The sequence below is a fragment of the Stenella coeruleoalba genome, assembly GCF_951394435.1.
Source record: "Stenella coeruleoalba genome assembly, chromosome: 3".
Taxonomy (NCBI): Eukaryota; Metazoa; Chordata; class Mammalia; order Artiodactyla; family Delphinidae; genus Stenella; species Stenella coeruleoalba.
Window position 1 is genome coordinate 135,477,285 of NC_137148.1, and position 23,430 is coordinate 135,500,714.

The 23,430-nt window shown below is 39.1% G+C and overlaps 1 protein-coding gene across 3 annotated transcripts in view; it reads right to left on the minus strand.

The window, feature by feature from the left end:
• RNF145 (ring finger protein 145) overlaps positions 1-23,430 on the minus strand; it is a 65,964-nt gene that overhangs the window by 23,001 nt on the left and 19,533 nt on the right. The window contains exons 2-4 of one of the 3 annotated variants that reach the window (XM_079916712.1): positions 13,447-13,608; positions 12,904-13,015; positions 7,207-7,298 (exon numbers count right to left, since the gene is read on the minus strand). In XM_079916712.1, coding sequence (XP_079772838.1) covers positions 7,207-7,255 — 49 coding nt within the window. In that variant the 5' untranslated portion in view covers positions 7,256-7,298; positions 12,904-13,015; positions 13,447-13,608. Of the gene's footprint in view, positions 1-7,206; positions 7,299-12,903; positions 13,609-23,430 lie in introns of all 3 variants that reach the window. The other 2 variants (XM_079916713.1, XM_079916711.1) reach the window with 2 other exon arrangements.

Below are 23,430 nucleotides of genomic sequence, written 5' to 3' on the forward strand. Positions count from 1 at the left end.
TCAATCTTTAATTGTTTCTACAGGACCATGCAAGCCTTCCCAAATGACTCAATAATGAGAAGTTAAAACTGAGAAGTTTAAACAACAAATTCTTCTCACAGAGGATTATGCATGATTATAGAAAAGTTAGGAAATACAGAGAAGGAAAAAGGAAAAAGAAGCCTCAATCTCCTACAATCCTGTCACCCAAAGGTAGCACTGTTAATGTCGTGTTCATTAAATAAGGTATTGCACGTAAAGCCTTAGCATTTTATCTGAAACCTAGGCAGTGCTCAAAGTTATTCATATTGTTACCTTTTCAGATTTATTCTATGCATGTGAATATACACAAATGTTTTATATAAAGGAGATTATAGCATACACACAATCAACTTTTTTCATTTAATACATATTATGCATACATCTCTCAAATAAATAAATAAAGGCTTTTGTTGTTTTTTTAGTTAAAAAACTGAATGCACATGACAATATTAGCATTTGGCTATTTTCAAATGTTTCATAATTATAAAATGCTTTGTTATGAATAAGCCTGTACATTTATGACATCATTGTATAAACTACTTGGAGCACATTTCCTAATATTTTCTTAGCCTAAATTCCTATAAGTGGGATTACTGAGTCAGAAGAAACATTTTTTAAGGCTTTTAACACATACTGTCAATTGCCCTACAGACACAAAACACACAGTGTACAGGGGTGCCCATTTTCTCACCTACCTGTCAACAGTGAAAATAATTTAAGAAAGGGAAGGGCAAGGAATATTTTCTAAGTTTTTGTTAAATTTGTATTTTGTCGTTTACCAGTAGCACTGAACATTACCAATAAGTAATGGGTTGGCCAAAAAGTTCGTTCAGGTTTTTCCGTAACCTTACAGAAAAACGCAAACGAACTTTTTGCCCAATCAACATGTAAACGCATTTGCAATTATTTGGCAAAACGTTTGTTCACATTCTTTGTCTATTCTTTTACTAGGATATGTAGCCTTCTGTTGTTTGATCAAGATATTAACCTCCTTTATCATATGATTCTATTTTCCCAATCTGTCATTTGAGTATTTTAATAACTTTTTCTCTCATAGTATAGAAGTTTGTATTATAAAGAGTCAAACCTATCAATCTTTTCCTTAATGGTTTCTACTTCTGGTGCCATGGTTAATTATATGGCTCCCCCTACTCAAGATCATACATGTAATCACCTATATTTTCTTTAATTTAAAAATTAATATATATGGAAATTATTTTAGAATAAGGTAAAAAGTAAAGACCTATGTTTGTTTTTCCAGATGTGTAGTCAGTTGTCTCAAAACTAGCTATTGGAATCATCCAATTCTTTTCTCATTAATTTGAAATGCCACTTTGGTATACTTCAGAATCTTCTGTGTATTTTGTGTCTGTGTCAGAACTTGCTAATTTTTTTCAGTGCTCTACTCGGATGACAGTGCCCACTATTCCTTTTCACTGACTGGACAAGTCTCCTCTTATTGCTCCTCTCAGAATTTCTTAGAAATTCTTGAACATGTCATCTTCCAAATTAATTTAGGAATCAGTCAAATTCTCTTCCTTCTTGCCAATGAAAAGCAAAACAATATTTTTAGATTCTAATTTGTGTTCTATCCATATTATTGTTAGAAGAATTAAAAAACTGCAACTATTTTTATACAAAGCTGAAAATTTATTAACAATCTACTACACTGTATGTAACATATGTGGTATTTTTTCCCACAAAGTACTAATTTTAGCCTTTAAAGAACTGATATTCAAATCACATGAAAAACATTCATAAAGGCATTAAGAAAGAGAAAAACACCTAATAATAAAGAAAACTGAGGCAGATCCCCTCCCCCACAGCTTGCTCTCACCCTCTGCTCCCTTGCAGTGTACTCAATAGATCTCGCTTTCTACCCTCACTTCTGGCTCGGTGAATTCTTTTACCACCCACATTGCCAGCCCCATCACCACATTCCACAGCATTTTGGTGGCCCATACAGGGAATGCCTCTGTCTGCCTTTTCTAATCAGTCTTCCAATAGTAGTGATCGGCCTAATGACTTGGGGCAATTGAAGGTCCCCGGCCAGGGTTATTGCTCAGCGGGACCCAAGGTCTCCAGACGGGCTCCAACTCACTGTCACCCCAAGGGCTACATTCTGGAAAGTCTTTTCTCCTCTTCAACACTGCCGATGGTCTAAGGTCCCTGGAGACCAGGGATTGCACATCCTGACTCTCTGGCGGACCTAAAGCCCAGTCCCATATCGACTGACTGTCCCTGCCCGATGGGGTAGTAGTGTCCTTTGGGCCTAGCTTTGGGACTCCTCACTTCTAACACCTGGTGCATTCGGCAGCGGCAGCTCGTCTGGGGCAAATCCAGGCACACTGTGAGATCCTCTTTTCTCTTTCCATCCTGATCCACCAACGTCACCAAGTACATCAAACAAGTTGCTACAAAACCAACTTCATTCCATCAAGCTACAAATGGTGACAAGACAAGGATTCCAACCTCTAGAATCAATACAGTTGACTACTCTCAAACAGCCCTCCCAAAATTTCTATTCACACAGAATCCCACAGCCCCACAGCCGACCAGCAAAGCCAACTGGGACCCAATGTCACCCTTTCTCAGCAGGAAGTAGCCCAAGATGATGTCGTTGCCCAGATGTCAATGATTTCACTCTGCTGATCTGACAGGGGGGAAATGTAGAGCTTAACAAAAGAACAGCCATCTTAGGCTGGGGCGGTCCTTTTAAGATAAGACAAATGCACTCTCCCCCCAACGGGAAATTATCAGTAGTCACAAGCAGTTGGCATTCCAGGCAGATAGAGCTATGACACACCCAGCCCTAACCACCAAATGGGTGGAACATTAACCCAAGGGTGACCAGAGGGGACCATAAAAGAAGCCCAGTTTCTCTCCCCCAGCGTAGACCCCCTCTTGGTCTCCCCCGCAGTGTACTCAATAAATCTCACTTTCTACCCTCAGAAAAAAAAAAAAAGAAAGAAATAGAAAAAGAAAACTGAGAAGAGGCCACCTAGTAAGATAAGTCAACAAAATCTTAGGGGCTAGAAAACAACTATCAGGCCACTACTCTTTCCCCACCCTGAGAAGAAGACTGAATTTTGCTCTCCAGAAAGGCTGAAATAGGCTCCTGGGCACTGTGCACAGCTCAGGGCAGAGGTGAGGTGCAGTGCCCAAATGAAAAACGGAGATTAAAATAAAAGTCTGCACCCAGAAGGATGAGATCACTCTAGATCTCCAAACACTGCTGCCATGTTTATTGCCACCCAGCTCTTGTCACTGACACTAGCCTCCCCTACAGGAGACAGAAAGATTCTTCTTTGGGGAAACTGACCCAAGTCCAAGTGAAAAGACCTACAAATACACACACTTAGGGGTCCCCCCAAAAACAGCCAGTCGCACTTGACACCAAATGTGAAACATACCCGTTGGTAAGCCTTAAAGAGATTCCAATCGACAACTTAATAACTCACTTTAATACAAATGATCACACAAGGATATTTAAGTAAAACTTACAGTTTATCAGCCTCATATGGGGTCTAGGCATCAGTATTTATAATTTTTTATGTAATATAACCAGGTGATTCTAATCCAGGCTTAAGAAATACTGCTGTCCCAGGTAAGGCAAAGGCCAAAACAAATGGAGAGAACGCAAGGAACAAAAGAAAGCTTCAGGGGCTTCCCTGGTGGCGCAGTGGTTGAGAGTCCGCCTGCCGATGCAGGGGACACGGGTTCGTGCCCCGGTCCGGGAGGATCCCATATGCTGTGGAGTGGCTGGGCCCGTGAGCCACGGCCACTGAGCCTGTGCTCCGCAACGGGAGAGGCCACAGAAGTGAGAGGCCCACGTACCATAAAAAAAAAAAAGAAAGCTTCAAAGTAAATAATATATCTAAGAAATTTAAAAGACTGTCACAATAAAAAGAAAACAAACTCCAGGATATTAAAATACATAACAACAAAAGGGTTGTAAGATAAAGTTGGGAAATCTCAGAAAGTAAGACAAAGAGAGAGACAGAGAGAGAGAAAAAGGAAAATGGAACAGTAAGAAAATTAGGGGCTCAATGTGGGAGGAACCTTACCAATTAAGAGAATTTCCAGAAGGGGACAAAAGAGAAAACAGCAGGGAAAAGTTAGGTGAGTTGAAAGGAGAAAGGCCTCTGCGGAATGATACCTGAGAGTAGAGAGGAGTGGTACAGGAGAAAACCGATTTTTATCATAAAATTGTGGTATTTCTTGAGTTTTAAAAGTATATTTCTTTGATTAAAAAATTAGCTAAAACTCTGAAAGAAATAAAATACTCAGAGGAAATGCTTTAATATTAAGAATGATTAGGAATTTTCATTCTGGTATGTCTTACTTTCACTGTACTCACAGCTATGATATTTAAATTTCCTTTTTCAAATTCTCAGAGCTTTCTGAGAATCTGCTCCCTGTGTTATAATCGTCAGTTTGGCTCAAATAAAATTCTCTTTTTTCTTCTTAAAAAAAAAAAAAATTTCCTTGTTCAGCATGCTGTAAACTTCCTTTAAGCTCTGAAAATTCCCATAAGTCTAGGACAGCACATTCGGTGTTCAGCTCTGGGGTTACAGGCTTCATTTAATTTATCTTCTTTCACAGAAGACTATGACTCATATGCTGTGATTCTCTTTAAGAGAAGACTACTCCTCTTATTTAGATGAAAGAAGGAAGGAGTCATACTGTTAGTGGAAATCTTTCCTATAGCTCCAGGAGAAAAGGAAGTTGTTTAACTTGACATGCCTATTCCAACTGACAATTCTGAATAAATCAAAATCACAATGTACTCTTTGGATTTCAGAATTCCACTGTAAGAACTATCTCCAAGAAGTCTGTAATCCTAAGAAATGATGGCATATTCAAATTACTTAATTTTTCATTAAAAGTTCATTAGTGAAATGGAAGAAAAGGAGTAGAAAGTTACTTTAAAATCAAAGTCTAAAGAAAATTGCTACTTAATAGTTTACGGATTTTGTTTTATTTCCAATTAATTGAATCTTAGTTGAGTAAACACACTATCATAACCACTGATAGGAAAAATTTAAGGAAATATACAGATTTATACTAAATTGCGTCCATTATAGAATAAAAGAGAACACTTTATGAGTTTTCTAACCTAGCAAATATTTTCATACTTGGATGTCACCACTACTGAATATACCAATTCATGGGATATAGCCATAAAGCAACATTATTTTTGTGTCCTACTGTCTTAAAAGCCACTCTGTGAACTGAGTGTTCTCCTGCCCCTAAGGCAAGTCCCATACCTTTTCTAATCTAGCACAGGTTATACAATCTAATCTAATCTAATCTAATCTCAATCTAATAACAAACAAAACTTTGAAACTGATTTAAAGTTGAGGGTTTTCCTTTATTCCAGCTGAGGCCTCCTACGGCATAACAGAAAACCTGCAATTGTGAGAGGGAGTAGAGAGGTTAAGGCAATCTTCTTCCTCTTTCTCTGCCAGCACAATCTCACACTTTTCCTGACTTACTCACGACTGAAGCAGGCAGGGAAGGAGAGGGAGGGAAGTAGAAAATTCTTACTGAACTATGTTCTTACAATGGTATGGTATTGGTGCTCCCTACAGCTGGCGTATTTAAAATGGATCTCCTTTCTCCTGGGCACTTTTAAGGATTCTTCTGATTGTTCCCATCACTGTGGATCTCTCATCTGCAGTACCCTTGATGCTTGTTATGTACCCTCCTCTGGCTGTTTTTGGTTCTTTCCTCAGCTCCTTAAATTCAATCCCTGTTGGAGTCTTCTCATCCTTTTTAAGGGCCGTCTTGGGAGGACCTAAGAAAATTCCATTGACTCTTGGGGCCCTCATCTAGTCCATAGTAAACTAACATCCTTTGCCTACACAGATTAGATGATACAGGAGAACCTCTCAAGACATTTTCACTCCACGGTCAGAAACTCAACAGCCAGCCAGCCAGCCCAGTGCTGGCCTTTATATCAGACTAGAATTATAATACAAGCCATATATATAATGTTTAATATTCTGGTAGCATCATTTTATAAAGGTAAAAAAAAAGTAAAATTAATTAATAATATATTTTATTTAATCTAATATTTCCCAAATATTATCACATAGACATTCAATCTATATTAAAAAATTAACAAGACAGTCTACATCGTTTTTGTACTACGTTTGAGAAATTGGATGTGTTTTACACGACAGTATATTTTAATTTGGACTAGTCACATTTCAAGGGCTCACAAGCCACATGTGGCTTGTTTTGGATGGTGTAGCTTTAGATATTGCAGGCCTAGGTTGGACACCAGTCTGTAGTATCCCCACTAAGCCACAAAAAAATGTGTCTCCAAATGGTCTACCACTAAATTCTCTAAATGAGAAGGGCCCAGCAGGTATTTTAGAGAAAACAGCTCCCTAAAGAAATCCTCCTTCAAATCCCAACATTCAACCTCTTAACACCCTCTACATGGGTGAATTTAAGAATTACATACTATGGGCTTCCCTGGTGGCGCAGTGGTTGAGAGTCCGCCTGCCGATGCAGGGGACACGGGTTCGTGCCCTGGTCCGGGAAGATCCCACATGCCGCGGAGCGGCTGGGCCCGTGAGCCATGGCCGCTGAGCCTGCGCGTCCAGAGCCTGTGCTCTGCAACGGGAGAGGCCACAACAGTGAGAGGTCTTCTCTCACTTTGTTTTTTGCAACTTTGGCATGGTAGGGTCTAGTATTTCACTTTGGACTGTATCTATATTGTTTTGGGGTCCTAGCCAACACTTCTGTTTTAAGCATTCTGCTACCTGAATATTTCAATCATGTCTCAAGTTCTTGATGTTTCTGGCACTTTATTTTTGATTACAGGATAATGGCTTTCAACAACAGTAAACAATACTAAGACATTACGTATTTCATTTTAATCTTACAAAGTAATTATTAGCTTTATTTTAAAATTAATCTTCCCAAATACTTACATTACCCTTAAAAAAACACAAGCAACTACAGGCTATATGTGATCATAAACATGTAAAATAAGAAACACCTATGTATGAAAGAAAAAGACTAACATTTAACAATGGCTATGTTTTGAAAGTCATCATGAATAACTTTTGAGTTTTCCAGTTTTTTGTATTAAGTATGAACCAATTTTAGAAAATAGTAATTAAGGTTGGTTGGTTCGACGTACACTTTTAATTCTTTTATAATACTTACCTATTAAGGCTGTGGTAAACCGATTCATGGAGAGAGGTTCTAAATACATTGGTCCTTCATAGGCGGACTCCAGTTCACTCCTAACGTAGTCCCTAAATAAGTAAAATGATAAGAATGTATTAGATACATTCCAAGCACATATGGGAGATAGAAGCTGCTATAGCACAGCATTCTTATAAAAAGCATATTATGTTAATAACACCTCTATCCACATCTATACTAAGGAAAACTTTAGGTACAAAAAATTATAGAGGGATGGCCTTCATCTCCTTCGTCCATGCACTGGAAAGAGAATTTACTGAAACTGAATTTTACTATGCAGAGAAGCAGCCAAGGCTCTACTTTGTGGGATTTTCTTTCTTCCCACAACCTTATTAAATAATTTATGCCCAGGAAAAAGCCAGTTGAGATGCCATCTCTCAACCCTACTACTTAACTGATAACACCTAATACTATTACATTGAATTTCCCCTCTTTTGACTAGCTTCCATCATCCCTCCCATCTTCTTTTCCCCAAAGTTTTGTCCCAAGTTATACTTAACTAGTTACAGGTAAAATCACAAACTAGCTAGCAAACTAGCTTGTAGCAGGACAATCCTTAAAAACTGTCACTTTCAAGTCTACAGGGAATCTATAATTAGAATTATAATATTTTGTAGGCTACAAACTTATTTTGAGATAAATTTTAAATCAAATCAAATATTCCTTTTAAAATTTAATTCATTTAACATTGATCACTGAGAAATAACAAGATTTAAGTATTGGCCAAAGAGTCTTTACACTATGAGAAAACAGAACTTTTAGGGCAGAGGCAGGAAGCACAAAAAGGGAGAATTTACTTTATTATCAATAAGTTCAGTGGTAATAGTAGAACATGGTTGTCTTAAGTTCTTCTGACATCAAAGTAGGAAAGTTTGTGTTAAAAAAAATTCTCCTTTTCTTCAATTGCTGAATGCTTTATTCACTGTACTTTAATAGTTTTAATGTTTCAAGTATTTCTGAAAAACTCAGATGGCTGTATTTACTTTTTCCATGAAATTACTTCCTATTAGGCAATCAAGTTGAATTCCTTCAGCATAACATAGCCAAACAAGAAATGACCTTTACATAATCAGCAAGGAGAGTATTGCCAAAAATCAACATTAAAAACTAAAATAAAAATTTAAAGCAGTTTTGGGAACAATTATAAAAACCAATGAATGACTAAGCTTCTTGGGTGATTTTGCAATTCTCCTCTATAACTCTAGGAGGATTATTTTTAACAAATAAAGTCTCTTTCTAGTAAAGAGAAAGCCAAATTCTCAAGGGGAATGATTCTAATGCAGTGGCTGTCAACCAGGGGTGATTTTGCCCCTGAAGGGATAGTCTGCAATGTCTGGAGACATTTTTAGTTGTCACAGCTTGGAAGGGTGGAGGGGTGCTACTGGCACCTAAGCCAAGATGTTGCTAAAACATTCTACAGTGCACAGAACAGCCCCCACAACAAAGAATTACCCACTCCAGAAGGTCAGTGGTTGAAATCCTGTTTTAATGTAGAGAGACACAAACGCTACACGTGCAAATTATATATAAATATCTGATTACTAGAGTAGTATAGGTAACCGTCAATGTAATTATTATATTTTATATAGCTTTAAGATAGAAAGCTAAAGAATTAAGAGAATTATGAAGTTTAAAATAAAATAGACACATAACTACCATGTACGCTTACGAAGTCTTTGAAAATGCTATTAAAGAAATAAATTTATATTTTAAAGAGATGTAGCTCTGAGTCCCAGTACTACCTAGGCCTTTAAAGCCAAATAATTTCTTTTTGGCCATAGCACATCCCTCTCAAATAGATCCAGTTTAAAGAGAGGCCACGTGGGACTTCCCTGGCAGTCCAGTGGTTAAGACTTCGCCTTCCAATGCAGGGCGTGCAGGTCTGATCCTGGGTCAGAGAGCTAAGATCCCACATTCCTAGCGGCTGAAGGACCAAAACATAAAACTGAAGCAATATTGTAACAAATCCAATAAAGACTTTAAAAAAATTAAATTAAAAAGTAAAAAGAGGCCAGGGACAACCCATAAAGACAAAAGGCAGGTTGGTGTTTGCCATGGGATGGGGGGAGGGGGAATGGAAACAACTATTTAAGGGTTGCAGGTTTCATTCTGGGGTGATGAAAATGGAATTAGATAATGGTGATGGTTATACAACATTATGAACGTACTATATGAACTGTTCGCTTTAAAAGGTTAATTTTGTTATGTGAATTTCACCTCAGTAAAAAAGGGGGGCCTACAAGAGCACTACCTCCAAGGGGAAAAGCCAAAAGATGGACCAAAAGGACCTCAGTCCCAGGAGCTCTCTCACAGAGAGGGGTGAGGGGAGGAGATGACAGAGTTGGGTTCCCTGTCTTATTTTCTCTCACATTTGCTTTTGTCATCATATTACTGATGTTTCATAAGAAACTCAGGAAACTCAACATTATCAAGAATTTCTTATTGCTGAGACATTTGCTAATTGTTTTGTATTATTTCCTAGCCTACTTCAGCTTACCCTCTTTTTAAAAGCCTCTTTTTCTTTACTCCCTTACCTTAAATTCTAATTTCACATAACAAAACTTCTAAGGAAAATTAATATTTTCTATACGTTTTTATTCTAACTCAAAAAGAATCTGCTGTATACCTATGTTGCTAGCACACTGCTAGGCCCTGAAAATACTGCGGTAGACAAGAAAGACACAGTTGCTGTTAGGATGAAGCTTACAAACCAGGAGAGGAGACATACATTAAACAAATACTCATGCTAACCATTATTAAATTACAATTGTGACAAATGCTGTAAGAAAAAAATACAGAATGCTGTAATGGTCTTTTAAATTTTTATTTTTATATTCACAACTCTATTTAAAAATTATCTTCTATTATCTTCATTTCTAGATTCATATTTTTCCATTTAGCTAGTTTTTTCTGTCTTTTTATTTTAAATATCACTTATTTTACCTCTCATTCTATTTCATAGGGTTATTTTAAAGGGTTTAATGCAACTATTTCCTTTTCTTTTATCCTACCCTATGTTTCTTTGGTGGTTTTGTTGTTGTTGTTGTTGTTTTTTTTGCGGTACGCGGCCTCTCACTGTTGTGGCCTCTCCCGCTGCGGAGCACAGGCTCCAGACACTCAGGCTCAGCGGCCGTGGCTCACGGGGCCCAGCCACTCCGCGGCATGTGGGATCTTCCCGGACCGGGGCACGAACCCGTGTCCCCTGCATCAGCAGGCTGCAGGTGGCAGGCGGACTCTCAACCACTGCGCCACCAGGGAAGCCCTGTTGTTGTTGTTTTTAAAGTTTCCTCTTAACTTTCTAATTCTTTTTATGATTTTCTTTTTAGTTCTTTTTCTCTTTCCATGTTTCATTACTCTGTGGTTTGTTGAGATTATAGGACACTAAGGGACGACTACATTCCAGAATAATCACCAACCTTTAGGCCACAATGACAACACCCTGAGTTTAAGCAGTTTCTGCCCACTAGCTCTCCCACTTTGCCCTCTTCTAAGACCCTATGAACAGCTCTCTCTCAATGCTGCAGCCTCTCCCAGGACTGCCCGACCTATCATTGCATCAATCACCCTACCAAAGAAATTAACATCTTTCCTAGGCACCTCAGACCCTCTCCCCTTTGCTCAACTCCTATCTCTCAAGACAGTCTTCAGAATTTCTCTGTTTGGCTGACTCACCAATAGGCCCCACCTCAGTAAAGACAGCCAGACCCAGAAGGCCTGCAGTCCCTTTGGGTTGGCCGAGCTTGGCTTGCCAGAGCCAGGGCAGTGGCTTTGGTGGAGGCTAAACTACTCGTCTTGCCAAGCAGCCACTACTTACCTATCTCTTCTGAGAGAAGAATCTGAGCACTGCCTCCCAAACTATACAGAAAAACTGGTGAAAAAAAAAAACAAAACTGGCAACATTAACAAAGATCTCTATATCTAAGTGATGTACAACTTCAGGGAATCTCATGCTGGCAATGAAAACTCTTGGTTACTCAGTTTCAACGGAGTGGGTCACTTACAACAGTAAAAAACAAGACAGTAAGCCTAAATAAGAAGGATCCAGAGAAAGAATTATCCAAAATTCCATGAGTCATTTTAGGCCAAAATTTATTCTGAGGCAAGAGCCATGAAATTCTATTTTTAACAGAATTTTATACCTATTTTAAGACTGAATCAGATGGAATGTTCAAAAGCAGTATCAGAATTTTTAAATTTAGATTTAAAGAGTAGAATGCATTAAGTTAGTCAGAAACAAGAATTCCTGCATTCTGCTTGTAACTGAATAAAATCTTCCCCTTCTTAAACCTCTTTTCTCACTTGTGCAATCTGTGCAATGCTAACAATTAACGCTGAGCACCAGTAAACTGAACACTTTGAAAATCCACTTCTCTACACCCCTTGTGGTAGGCTATTTTCCTGTTGTTGCAACTATTTGGGGGCATAAGGAATGTGTAAGATGTATAAAAAGAGCCCCAAGGATAGCTTACAATAGGAAAAACTCTTGCTATAAAGAGAAGTATACAAGTTATAAAAAAATAAATAACAACAAAACCTAGGAGCTTATCAATTCATCAGCTGATTAAAGACCTTTATTTCTAAGTCTCTCAAGCAACCTGGCTGCGTCACTGAACAACCTAGGAACAATCTGTACATTCTGGCCACTTAAAGCTTTCAAACAATATTAATTCCAAAGAAACCTAATCTATTTGTACACAGAACAAAGTGGTGAGCCCTCCAAGTTATCTTTCGCAACATGTGCGAAAAAAAGGCACTGCTCAATTTAAGAGATCCCAGATAATGAGATTTTTTTTTTTTTTTTTTTGGGCCGCACAGTGCAGCATGCAGGATCTTAGTTCCCCAACCAGAAAGTGCAGAGTCCTAACCACTGGGCCACTAGGGAATTCCGAGATGTTCAAACACCGGGATTTGAGTACCTACCACACCCTAAGCATTGTACTAGCAATTGAACAGTTCATCTACCCAGTTTCATCATTTAAATCTTCTCTGCCACACGGCCACCCTATTTTCTCTCTTCAGCTTCTTTCTGACCACCTACTAAATATTTAGTGCCTTGATCTGATAATGTTCAAAAGAAGAGAACATATCTGACACTGAAATGGACCAATTTTATTCCTGTCAAAATTAGGAGTTGAGTGTATAATGATAAAATTCATTTTACAATTCCTTTATCTAACAACAGTTCTCAAATGAAAAAATCTTGTTCCCCGGGTGACAACGTTTGGCAATTAGTGATACTTTCTGGTTTCACAATTGTGCAGAAGGGGTATTCTGCAATCTGTTAGCAGAGACAGGGTGTTGTTAACATCCTGTAATGCACACAACTGCTTCATAGCAAAGAATGACACAGCCCAAAATGCTAACAGTTCCAAAAGAGACAACCCCTCATCTATAGCTTTGAATTACACAAGCTTTCATAAAATGGAGACCTAGTTATCTGTATTGACACATAAGTAACTCTTGGGAAAGTTTTACATTTGAAATCATAGTTACACACCCAAGACAAGGATGAAAAAGAGTACACTTTTATCATTTGAGACCCATGGGCTCTTAAGTCATACATGTACAAAATTGATACATTGGTTCATAAACCTAACAATAACACAAGGCATTTAAGAATAATGAAGTTTAAAATTTTAGAGAAAAACACTTAACTGTGGATGTAAACCATGAAAACACTCTCACAGTAATGGTCATGTCACTTTGTACAATTTCTCTTTTTTTCCCTGTAGTTCTGGATTGTCTCAATTTTAAAGTAGGGTTGACGCTGTAAAATACATTCCTTAGATCACTCAAAATGAAAAGCATAGTTTAGAATTTTAAGTATTAAAGAACCTGACATTTATCAAATTCTAATGAGTTCAATTAGAATATTAATATTAAATGTTCATACTGAGCTGTGCCCATGGATTTTCTAAAGTTTAATTCTTGTGAAATGCAAGTTATACCCATTTTATAAACATATTCTAAACTAGTTTTTATTCACTTAAGGAGAATCAGCTTCATTATATGAGTAAAGGCATACCTTGGAGATACTGGGGGTTCATTCAGTTCCAGACCACCACAATAAAGTGAATACCACAACAGAGCAAATCACATGAATTTTTTGGTTTCCCAGTGCATATAAGAGTTACGTTTACACTATACTGTAGTCTACTAAGTGTCCAATAGCATGACGTCTTAAAAAAAAGTACGTACCTTATAATTTAAAAATACTTTGTTGCTAAATAAAAGCTAACCATCAGTTGAGCCTTCAGCGAGTCATAATCTTTTTGCTGGTGGAGGGTCTTGCCTCAAGGTTGATGGCTGCTGACTGATCAGGGTGGTGGTTGCTGAAGGTTGGGGTGGCTGTGGCGATTTCTTAAAATAAGACAACAATGGATGGAGGACCTTCAAGATGGCGGAGGAGTAAGACGTGGAGATCACCTTCCACCCCACAAACACATCAAACTATATCTACATGTGGAACAGCTCCTACAGAACACCTACTGAACGCTGGCAGAAGACCTCTGACTTCCCAAAAGGCAAGAAACTCCCCAAGTACCTGGGTACGGCAAAAGAAAAAACAGAGACAGAAGAATAGGGACGGGACCTGCACCAGTGGGAGGGAGCCGTGAAGGAGGAAAGGGTTCTACACACTACAAAGCCCCTTCGCGAGCGAAGACTGGGGTAAGGGTGGTGGGGAAGCTTTGGAGCCACGGAGGAGGACACAGCAAGAGGGGTGCAGATGGCAAAGTGGAGAGATTCCCGCACAGAGGATCGGTGCCGACCAGGCTGGGAGCTGAGGCTCGGGCTTTGGAGGTCGGATCCCAGGGAGAGGACTGGGGTTGGCTGCCTGAACACACCCTGAAGGGGGCTAGTGCACCACAGTTAGCTGGGAGGGAGTCTGGGAAAAAGTCTGGAACTGCCTAAGAGGCAAGAGACCATTGTTTCGGGGTGCACGAGGAGAGGGGATTCACAGCACCACCTAAATGAGCTCCAGAGAACAGCATGAGCCACGACTATCAGCGTGGACACCAGAGACAGGCATGAAACGCTAAGGCTGCTGCTGCAGCCACCAAAAAGCCTGTGTGCAAGCACAGGTCACTATCCACACCTCCCCTCCTGGGAGCCTGTGCAGCCCACAACTGCCAGGGTCCCGTGATCCAGGGACAACTTCCCCGGGAGAATGCATGGCGCGCCTCAGGCTGGTGCAACATCATGCTGGCTTGCCCCACATTCCAATTATAACTACCGTAGCCCTCCCTCCTCCCAACCTGAGTGAGCCAGAGCCCCCTAATCAGCCGCTCCTTTAACCCCCTCCTGTCTGGGCAAAGAACAGACACTAGAGGGCAACCTACACACAGAGTCGGGCCAAATTCAAAGCTGAACCCCAGGAGCTGTGCAAAGAAAGAAGAGAAAGGGAAATCTCTCCCAGCAGCCTCAGGATCAGTGGATTAAATCTCCACAAACAACCTGAGGTACCCTGCATCTGCGGAATACCTGAATAGACAAGGAATCTTCCCAAAATTGAGGCCGTGGACTTTAGGAGCAACTGTAGACTTGGGGTTTGCTGTATGTGACAGACTAGTTTCTGATTTTTATGCTTATCTTAGTATAGTTTTTAGTGCTTATTATCACTGGTGGACTTGTTTATTCGTTTGGCAGCTCTCTTATTTTAAAATTACTTTTTAAATTTTAATAATATTTACTTATTTTTTATTTCAATAACTTTATTTTATTTTATTTTTTTCTCCCTTTTCTTCTGAGCCATGTGGCTGACAGGATCTTGGTGCTCCAGCCGCGACTCAGGCCTGAGCCTCTGAGGTGGGAGAGCCAAGTTCAGGACATTGGTCCACCAGGGACCTCCTGACCCCACGTAATATCAATCGGCGAGAGCTCTCCCAGAGATCTCTGTCTCAACACTAAGACCCAGCTCCACTCAAAGACCAGAGAAGTCCAGTGCTGGACACCCCAAGCCAAACAACTAGCAAGACAGGAACACAACCCAAACCATTAGCAAAGAGGCTGCCTAAAATCATAATAAGTTCACAGACATCCCAAAACACACCAGTGGACGTGGTCCTGCCCACCAGACAGACAACATCCAGCCTCATCCACCAGAACACAGGCATTAGTCCCATCCACCAGGAAGCCTACAAAACCCACTGAACCAACCTTAGCCACTGGGGACAGACACCAAAAACAACAGGAACTACGAACCTGCAGCCTGTGAAAAGGAGACTCCAAACACAGTAAGATAAGCAAAATGAGAAAACAGAGAAATATGCAGCAGATGAAGGAGCAAGGTAAAAACCCACCAGACCTCACAAATGAAGAGGAAATAGGCAGTCGACCTGAAAAAGAATTCACGTAATGATAGTAAAGATGATCCAAAATCTTGGAAATAGAATGGAGAACATACAAGAAACGTTTAACAAGAACCTAGAAGAACAAAAGAGCAAACAAACAATGATGAACCACACAATAAATGAAATTAAAAATCCTCTAGAAGGAATCAATAGGAGAATAACTGAGGCAGAAGAATGGATAAGTGACCAGGAAGATAAAATATTGGAAATACCTACTGCAGAGCAGAGTAAAAAAAAGAATGAAAAGAACTGAGCACAGTCTCAGAGACCTCTAGGACAACAGTAAACGCATCAACATTCAAATTATAGGGGTTCCAGAAGAAGAAGAGAAAAAGAAAGGGACTGAGAAAATATTTGAAGAGATGACAGTTGAAAACTTGCTTAATACAGGAAAGAAAACAGTCAAACTAAAGTCCAGGAAGCACAGAGAGTCCCATACAGGACAAATCCAAGGAGAAACATGCAAAGACACATATTACTCAAACTATCAAAAATTAAATACGAAGAAAAAATATTAAAAGCAGCAACAGAAAAGCAACAAATACCATACAAGGGAATCCCCGTAAGGTTAAGAGCTGATCTTTCAGCACAAACTCTGCAAGCCAGAAAGGAGTGGCAGGACATATTTCAAGTGATGAAAGGGAAAAACCTACAACCAAGATTGCTCTACCCAGCAAGGATCTCATTCAGATTCAACAGAGAAATTAAACCTTTACAGACAAGCAAAGGCTAAGAGCCTTTAGCACCACCAAACCAGTTTTATAATAAATGCTAATGGAACTTCTCTAGGCAGGAAACATAAGAGAAGAAAAAGACCTACAATAACAAACTCAAAACAATTAAGAAAGTGGTAATAGGAACATACATATCAATTATTACCTTAAATGTAAAGGGATTAAATTCTCCAACCAAAAGACACAGACTGGTTGAATGGATACAAAAACAAGATCCATACATATGCTGTCTACAAGAGACCCACTACAGACGTAGGGACATATATAGACTGAAAAAATGGAAATCAAAAGAAAGCTTGAGTAGTAATTCTCATATCAGACAAAACAGACTTTAAAATAAAGATGATTATAAGAGAAAAAGGACACTACATAATGATCAAGAGATCGATCCAAGAAGAAGATATAACAATTGTAAATATGCACTCAACAGAGGAGCACCTCAATACATATGGCAAATGCTAACAGCCATAAAAGGGGAAATTGACAGTAACACAATAATAGTAGAGGACTTTAACACCCCACTTTCACCAAACGACAGATCATCCAAAATCAAAATAAATAAGGAAACACAAGCGTTAAATGACACATTAAATAAGATGGACTTAATTGATATTTATAGGACATTCTATCCAAAAACAACAGAATACACTTCTCAAGTGGTCATGGAACATTCTCCAGGACAGATCACATCTTGGGTCACAAATCAAGTCTTGCTACATGTAAGAAAACTGAAATCGTGTCAGGTATCTTTTCCGACCACAGAGCTGTGAGACTAAATATCAATTTCAGGAAAAAAAATCTGTAAAAAATACAAACACATGGAGGCTAAGCAATACACTACTAAATAACCAAGAGATCACTGAGGAAATCAAAAAATACCTAGAAACAAATGAAACTGAAAACACGATGACCCAACACCTATGGGATGCAGCAAAAGCAGTTCTAAGAGGGAAGTTTATAGCAATACAATCTTACCTCAAGAAACAAGAAAAATCTCAAATAAACAACCTAACATTACAGCTAAAGCAATTAGAGAAAGAAGAACAAAAAAGAAAGCAGAAGGAAAGAAACCATAAAAACCAGATCAGAAATAAATGAAAAAGAGATGAAGGAAACAATAGCAAAGATCAATAAAACTAAAAGCTGGTTCTTTGAGAAGATAAACAAAATTGAGAAACCAGACTCATCAAGAAAAAAAGGGGAAGACTCAAATCAACAGAATTATAAATGAAAAAGAAGTAACAACTGACACTGCAGAAATACAAAGGATCATGAGAGATTACTACAAGCAACTCTATGCCAATAAAACGGACAACCTGGAAGAAATGGACAAATTCTTAGAAAAGCACAACCTTCCGAGAATCAATCAGGAAGAAACAGGAAATATAAACAGAACAATCACAAGCACTGAAAACTGAGACTGTGATTAAAAATCTTCCAACAAACAAAAGCCCAGGACCAGATGGCTTCACAGGCAAATTCTATCAAACATTTAGAGAAGAGCTAACACCTATCTTTCTCAAACTCTTCCAAAATATAGCAGAGGGAGGAACACTCCCAAACTCATTCTGCAAGGCCACCATCACCCTAATACCAAACCCAGACAAACACGTCACAAAAAAAGAAAACTACAGGCCAATATCACTGATGAACATCGATGCCAAAATCCTCAACAAAATACTAGCAAACAGAGCCCAACAGCACATTAAAAGGATCATACACCATGATCAAGTGGGGTTTACCCCAGGAATGCAAGGATTCTTCAATATACGCAAATCAATCAATGTGATACACCATATTAACAAATTGAAGGAGAAAAACTATATGGTCATCTCAATAGATGCAGAAAAAGCTTTCGAAAAAATTCAACACCAATTTACGAGAAAAACTCTCCAGAAAGTAGGCATAGAGGGAACTTACCTCAACATAATAAAGGCCATATATGACAAGCCCACAGCCAACATCGTTCTCAAGGGTGAAAAACTGAAACCGTTTCCACTAAGATAAGGAACAAGACAAGGTTGCCCACTCTCACCACTATTATTCAACATAATTTTTGAAGTTTTAGCCACAGCAATCAGGGAAGAAAAAAAAATAAAAGGAATCCAAATCAGAAAAGAAGTAAAACTGTCACTGTTTGCAGACGACATGATACTATGCATAAAGAATCCTAAAGATGCAACCAGAAAACTGCTAGAGCTAATCAATAAATTTGGTCAAGCAGCAGGATACAAAATTAATGCACAGAAATCTCTTGTATTCCTATACACTAATGATGGAAAATCTGAAAGAGAAATTAAGGAAACACTCCCATTTACCACTGCAACAAAAAGAATAAAATACCTACGAATAAACCTACCTAAGGAGACAAAAGACCTGTATGCAGAAAACTATAAGACACTGATGAAAGAAATTAAAGATGATACAAACAGATGGAGAGATATACCATGTTCTTGGATTGGAAGAATCTACATTGTGAAAATGACTATACCACCCAAAGCAATCTACAGATTCAATGCAATCCCTATCAAACTACCAACAGCATTTTTCACAGAACTAGAACAAAAAATTTCACAATTTGTATGGAAACACAAAAGACCCCGAACAGCCAAAGCAATCTTGAGAAAGAAAAACAGAGTTGGAGGAATCAGGCTCCCTGACTTCAGACTATACTACAAAGCTACAGCAATCAAGACAGTACAGTACTGGCACAAAAACAGAAACATAGATCAACAGGATAGAAAGCCCAGAAATAAACCCACACACATATGGTCACCTTATCTTTGATAAAGAAGGCAAGAATATACAATGGAGAAAAGACAATCTCTTCAATAAGTGGTACTGGGAAACTGGACACCTGTATGTAAAAGAATGAAATTAGAAGACTCCCTAACAGCATACACAAAAATAAATTCAAAATGGATGAAAGACCTAAATGTAAGGCCAGACACTATAAAACTCTTAGAGGAAAACATAGGCAGAACATTCTATGACATAAATCACAGCAAGATCCTTTTGACCCATCTCCTAGAGAAATGGAAATAAAAACAAAAATAAATAAATGGGACCTAATGAAACTTTAAAGCTTTTGCACAGCAAAGGAAACCATAAACAAGATGAAAAGACAACCCTCAGAATCAGAGAAAATATTTGCAAACAAAGCAACTGACAAAGGGTTAATCTCCAAAATACACAAGCCGCTCATGCAGCTCAATATCGACAAAACAAACAATCCCATCCAAAAATGGGCAGAAGACCTAAACAGACATTTCTCCAAAGATATACAGATTGCCATCAAACACATGAAAGGATGCTCAACATCACTAATCATCAGAGAAATGCAAATCAAAACTACAATGAGGTATCACCTCATGCCAGTAAGAATGGGCATCATTAAAAAATCTACAAACAATAAATGCTGGAGAAGGTGTGGAGAAAAGGGAACCCTCTTGCACTGTTGGTGGGAATGTAAATTGATACAGCCACTATGGAGAACAGTATGGAGGTTCCCGAAGAAACTGAAAATAGAACTACCATATGACCCAGCAATCCCACTACTGGGCATATACCCTGAGAAACCATAATTCAAAAAGAGTCATGTACCACAATGTTCACTGCAGCTCTACTTACAATAGCCAGGACATGGAAGCAACGTAAGTGTCCATCAATAGATGACTGGATAAAGAAGACATGGCACATATATACAATGGAATATTACTTAGCCATAAAATGAAATGAAATTGAGTTATTTGTAGTGAGGTGGATGGACCTAGAATCTGTCACAGAATGAAGTCAGAAAGAGAAAAACAAATACTGCATGCTAACGCATATGTATGGAATTTCAGAAAGTGCTACTGATCAATCTAATGGCAGGGCAGGAATAAAGACGCAGATGTAGAGAACAGCCTTGAGGGCACTGGGTGGGGGAAGGGGAAGCTGGGATGAAGTGAGAGAGTAGCACTGACATACATACACTACCAAATGTAAAATAGATAGCTAGTGGGAAGCAGACGCATAGCACAGGGAGACCAGCTCCGTGCTTTGTGACCACCTAGAGCGGTGGGATTGGCAGGGTGGGAGGGAGAGCAAGAGGGAGGGGATATGGGGATACACATATATGTACAGCTGATTCACTTTGTTATACAGCAGAAACTAACCCAACATTGTAAAGCAATTATACTCCAATAAAGATGTTAAAAAAAAAAAGACAAGAATGAAGTGTTCCACACTGAGTCTTCCTTTCATGAAGGATTTCTCTGTAGCATGCAATGCTGTTTGATAGCATTTTACCGGCAGTAGAACTTTTTTTTTTTTCGGTACGCGGACCTCTCACTGCCGCGGCCTCCCCTGTTGCGGAGCACAGGCTCCGGACGCGCAGGCCCAGCGGCCATGGCTCACGGGCCCAGCCGCTCCGCAGCATGCGGGATCCTCTCGGACCGGGGCACGAACCCGCGTCCCCTGCATCGGCAGGCGGACTCCCAACCACTCTGCCACCAGGGAAGCCTGTAGAACTTCTTTCAAAATTAAAATCAATTCTCTCAAACCCTGTTGCTGCTTTATCAATTAAGTTTATGTAATATATAATATTCTAAATCCTTTGTTGTCATTTCAATACTCTTCACAGCATCTTCACCAGGAGTAGATTCCGTCTCAAGAAACCACTTTCTTTGCTCATTCATAGGAAGCTACAGTGCTTCAGTTTTTGTTGTTAGATTCCAGCAATTCAGTCACATCTGTAGGCTCAACTTCTAATTCTAGTTATCTTGCTATTTCTACCACAGCTGTAGTGACTACATCCACTGAAGACTTAAACCCCTCAAAGTCATCCATGAGGCTGGAATCATCCTCCAAACTCTTGTTAATGTTGATATTTTGACTTCTTCCCATGAATCACAAATGTTCTTACTGGCATGTAGAATGGTGGATTCCTTCCAAAAGGTTTTCAATTTACTTTGCCCAGATCCATCAGAGGAATCACTATCTTCAGCAGCTACAGCCTTATGAAATATATTTCTTAAATAAGTCTTGAAGATCAAAATCAAAATTACTCCTTGATCCATGGGCTGCAGAAAGGATGTTATATCAGCAGGCATGAAAACATTCAATTTTGTTATATATCTCTGACAGAGCTCTTAGGCAACCAAATGCATTGCCAATGATCAGTAATATTTTGAAAGGAATCTTTTTCTGAGCAGTAGGTCTCAACAGTGGGCTTAAAATATTCAGTAAACCATGCTGTCATCCAGGTTTTGTTATTCCATTTATAGAACACTGGCAGAGTAGATTTTAGCATAATTCTTAAGGGTCCTAGGGTTTTCATAATGGTCAATGAGCATCGGCTTCAACTTAAAGTCACCAGCTGCATTAGCCCCTAATAGAGTCAGCCTGTCACTTGAAGCTTTGAAGCCACTGACCTCTCTAGGTATAAAAGTTCTAGACTGCATCTTCTTCCTTATAAATATAACACTGCGTTGTCTACACTGAAAATCTGTTAAGTGTAGCCACCTTCATTAATGATCTTAGCTAGATCTTCTGGATAACTTTTTGCAGCTTCTACATCAGTACTTGCTGCTTAACCTTGTACTTTTATGTGATGAAGATGGTTTCTTTCCTTAAACCTCATGAACCAATATCTGCTAGCCTCAAACTTTTCTTGGGCAGCTTCCTCACCTCTCTCAGCCTTCAGGGAATTGAAGAGAATTAGGGCCGTGCTCTGGATTAGGCTTTGGTTTAAGGGAATGTTGTGGCTGGTTTGATCTTCTCTCCAGACCACTAAAACTTTCTCCATATCAGCAATAAAGCTGTTTAGCTTTCTTATCATTCATGTGTTCACTGAAGTAGCACTTTAATTTCCCTCAAAAACCCTTCCTTTATATTCACAACTGGGCTAAGTGTTTGGCACAAGAGGCCTAGCTTTCAGCCTATCTCAGCTTTCGACATGCCTTCCTCATTAAGTTTAATAATTTCTAGCTTTTGATTTAAAGTGAGACACATGACGCTTCCTTTACTTGAACACTTAAGAGACCACTGTAGGGTTATTAACTGGCCTAATTTCAATATTATTGTGTCTCAGGGAATAGGGAGGACCAAGAAGAGGGAGAGAGATGGGAAAAGGTCAGTCAGTGGAGCAGTCAGAACACAGAGCATTTTCTTAAGTTTGCCATCTTATACGGGTGCAGTTTGTGGTGACTTAAAATAATTACAATAGTAACATCAAAGGTCACTGATCATAGATCACCATAACAAATATAATAATGAAAAGGTTTGAAACACTGCAAGAATTACCAAAATGTGACAGAATCATGAAGCATGAGCAAATGCTGTTAGAAAATTGGCACTGGGGCTTCCCTGGTGGTGCAGTGGTTGAGAATCTGCCTGCTAATGCAGGGGACATGGGCTCGAGCCCTGGTCTGAGAGGATCCCACATGCCACGGAGCAACTAGGCCCGTGAGCCACAACTAACTGAGCCTGTGCGTCTGGAGCCCGTGCTCCACAACAAGAGAGGCCACGAATAGTGAGAGGCCCACGCACTGCGATGAAGAGTGGCCTCCGCTTGCCGCAACTAGAGAAAGCCCTCGCACAGAAACGAAGACCCAACACAGCAAAAATAAATTAATTAATTAATAAACTCCTACCCCCAACATCTTCTTAAAAAAAAATAAAGAAAGAAAAATGGTACTGATGGACTTGTTTGATGCAGGGTTGCCACAAACCTTCAATTTGTAAAAAAAACTGCAATATCTGCAAATCAAAGCGAACTCCAATAAAACAAGGTACGCCTGTACATGAATTAAAGCAAAGAGAGACCCAGCTTTTCAAGAGTTTATGAAACTTTCAATATAAGGAATACTTGCAAATGTCTTTTTCTACAGCCAATTTTTGACGTATCAAATTAATTATTTAAATTATCCAAGTATTGATTTTCCTTCTCAGGATCATACTACACTCTACCTTGATATAACTAGACTGGAGTGACTGCTGGAAAATATTTGCAAATCATTTAACTGAGAAGGCACTTGTATCTAGAATATATAAAGAATTCCTACAACTCAATTTTTTAAAAAAGACAACCCAATTAAATAATGGGCAAAGGATCT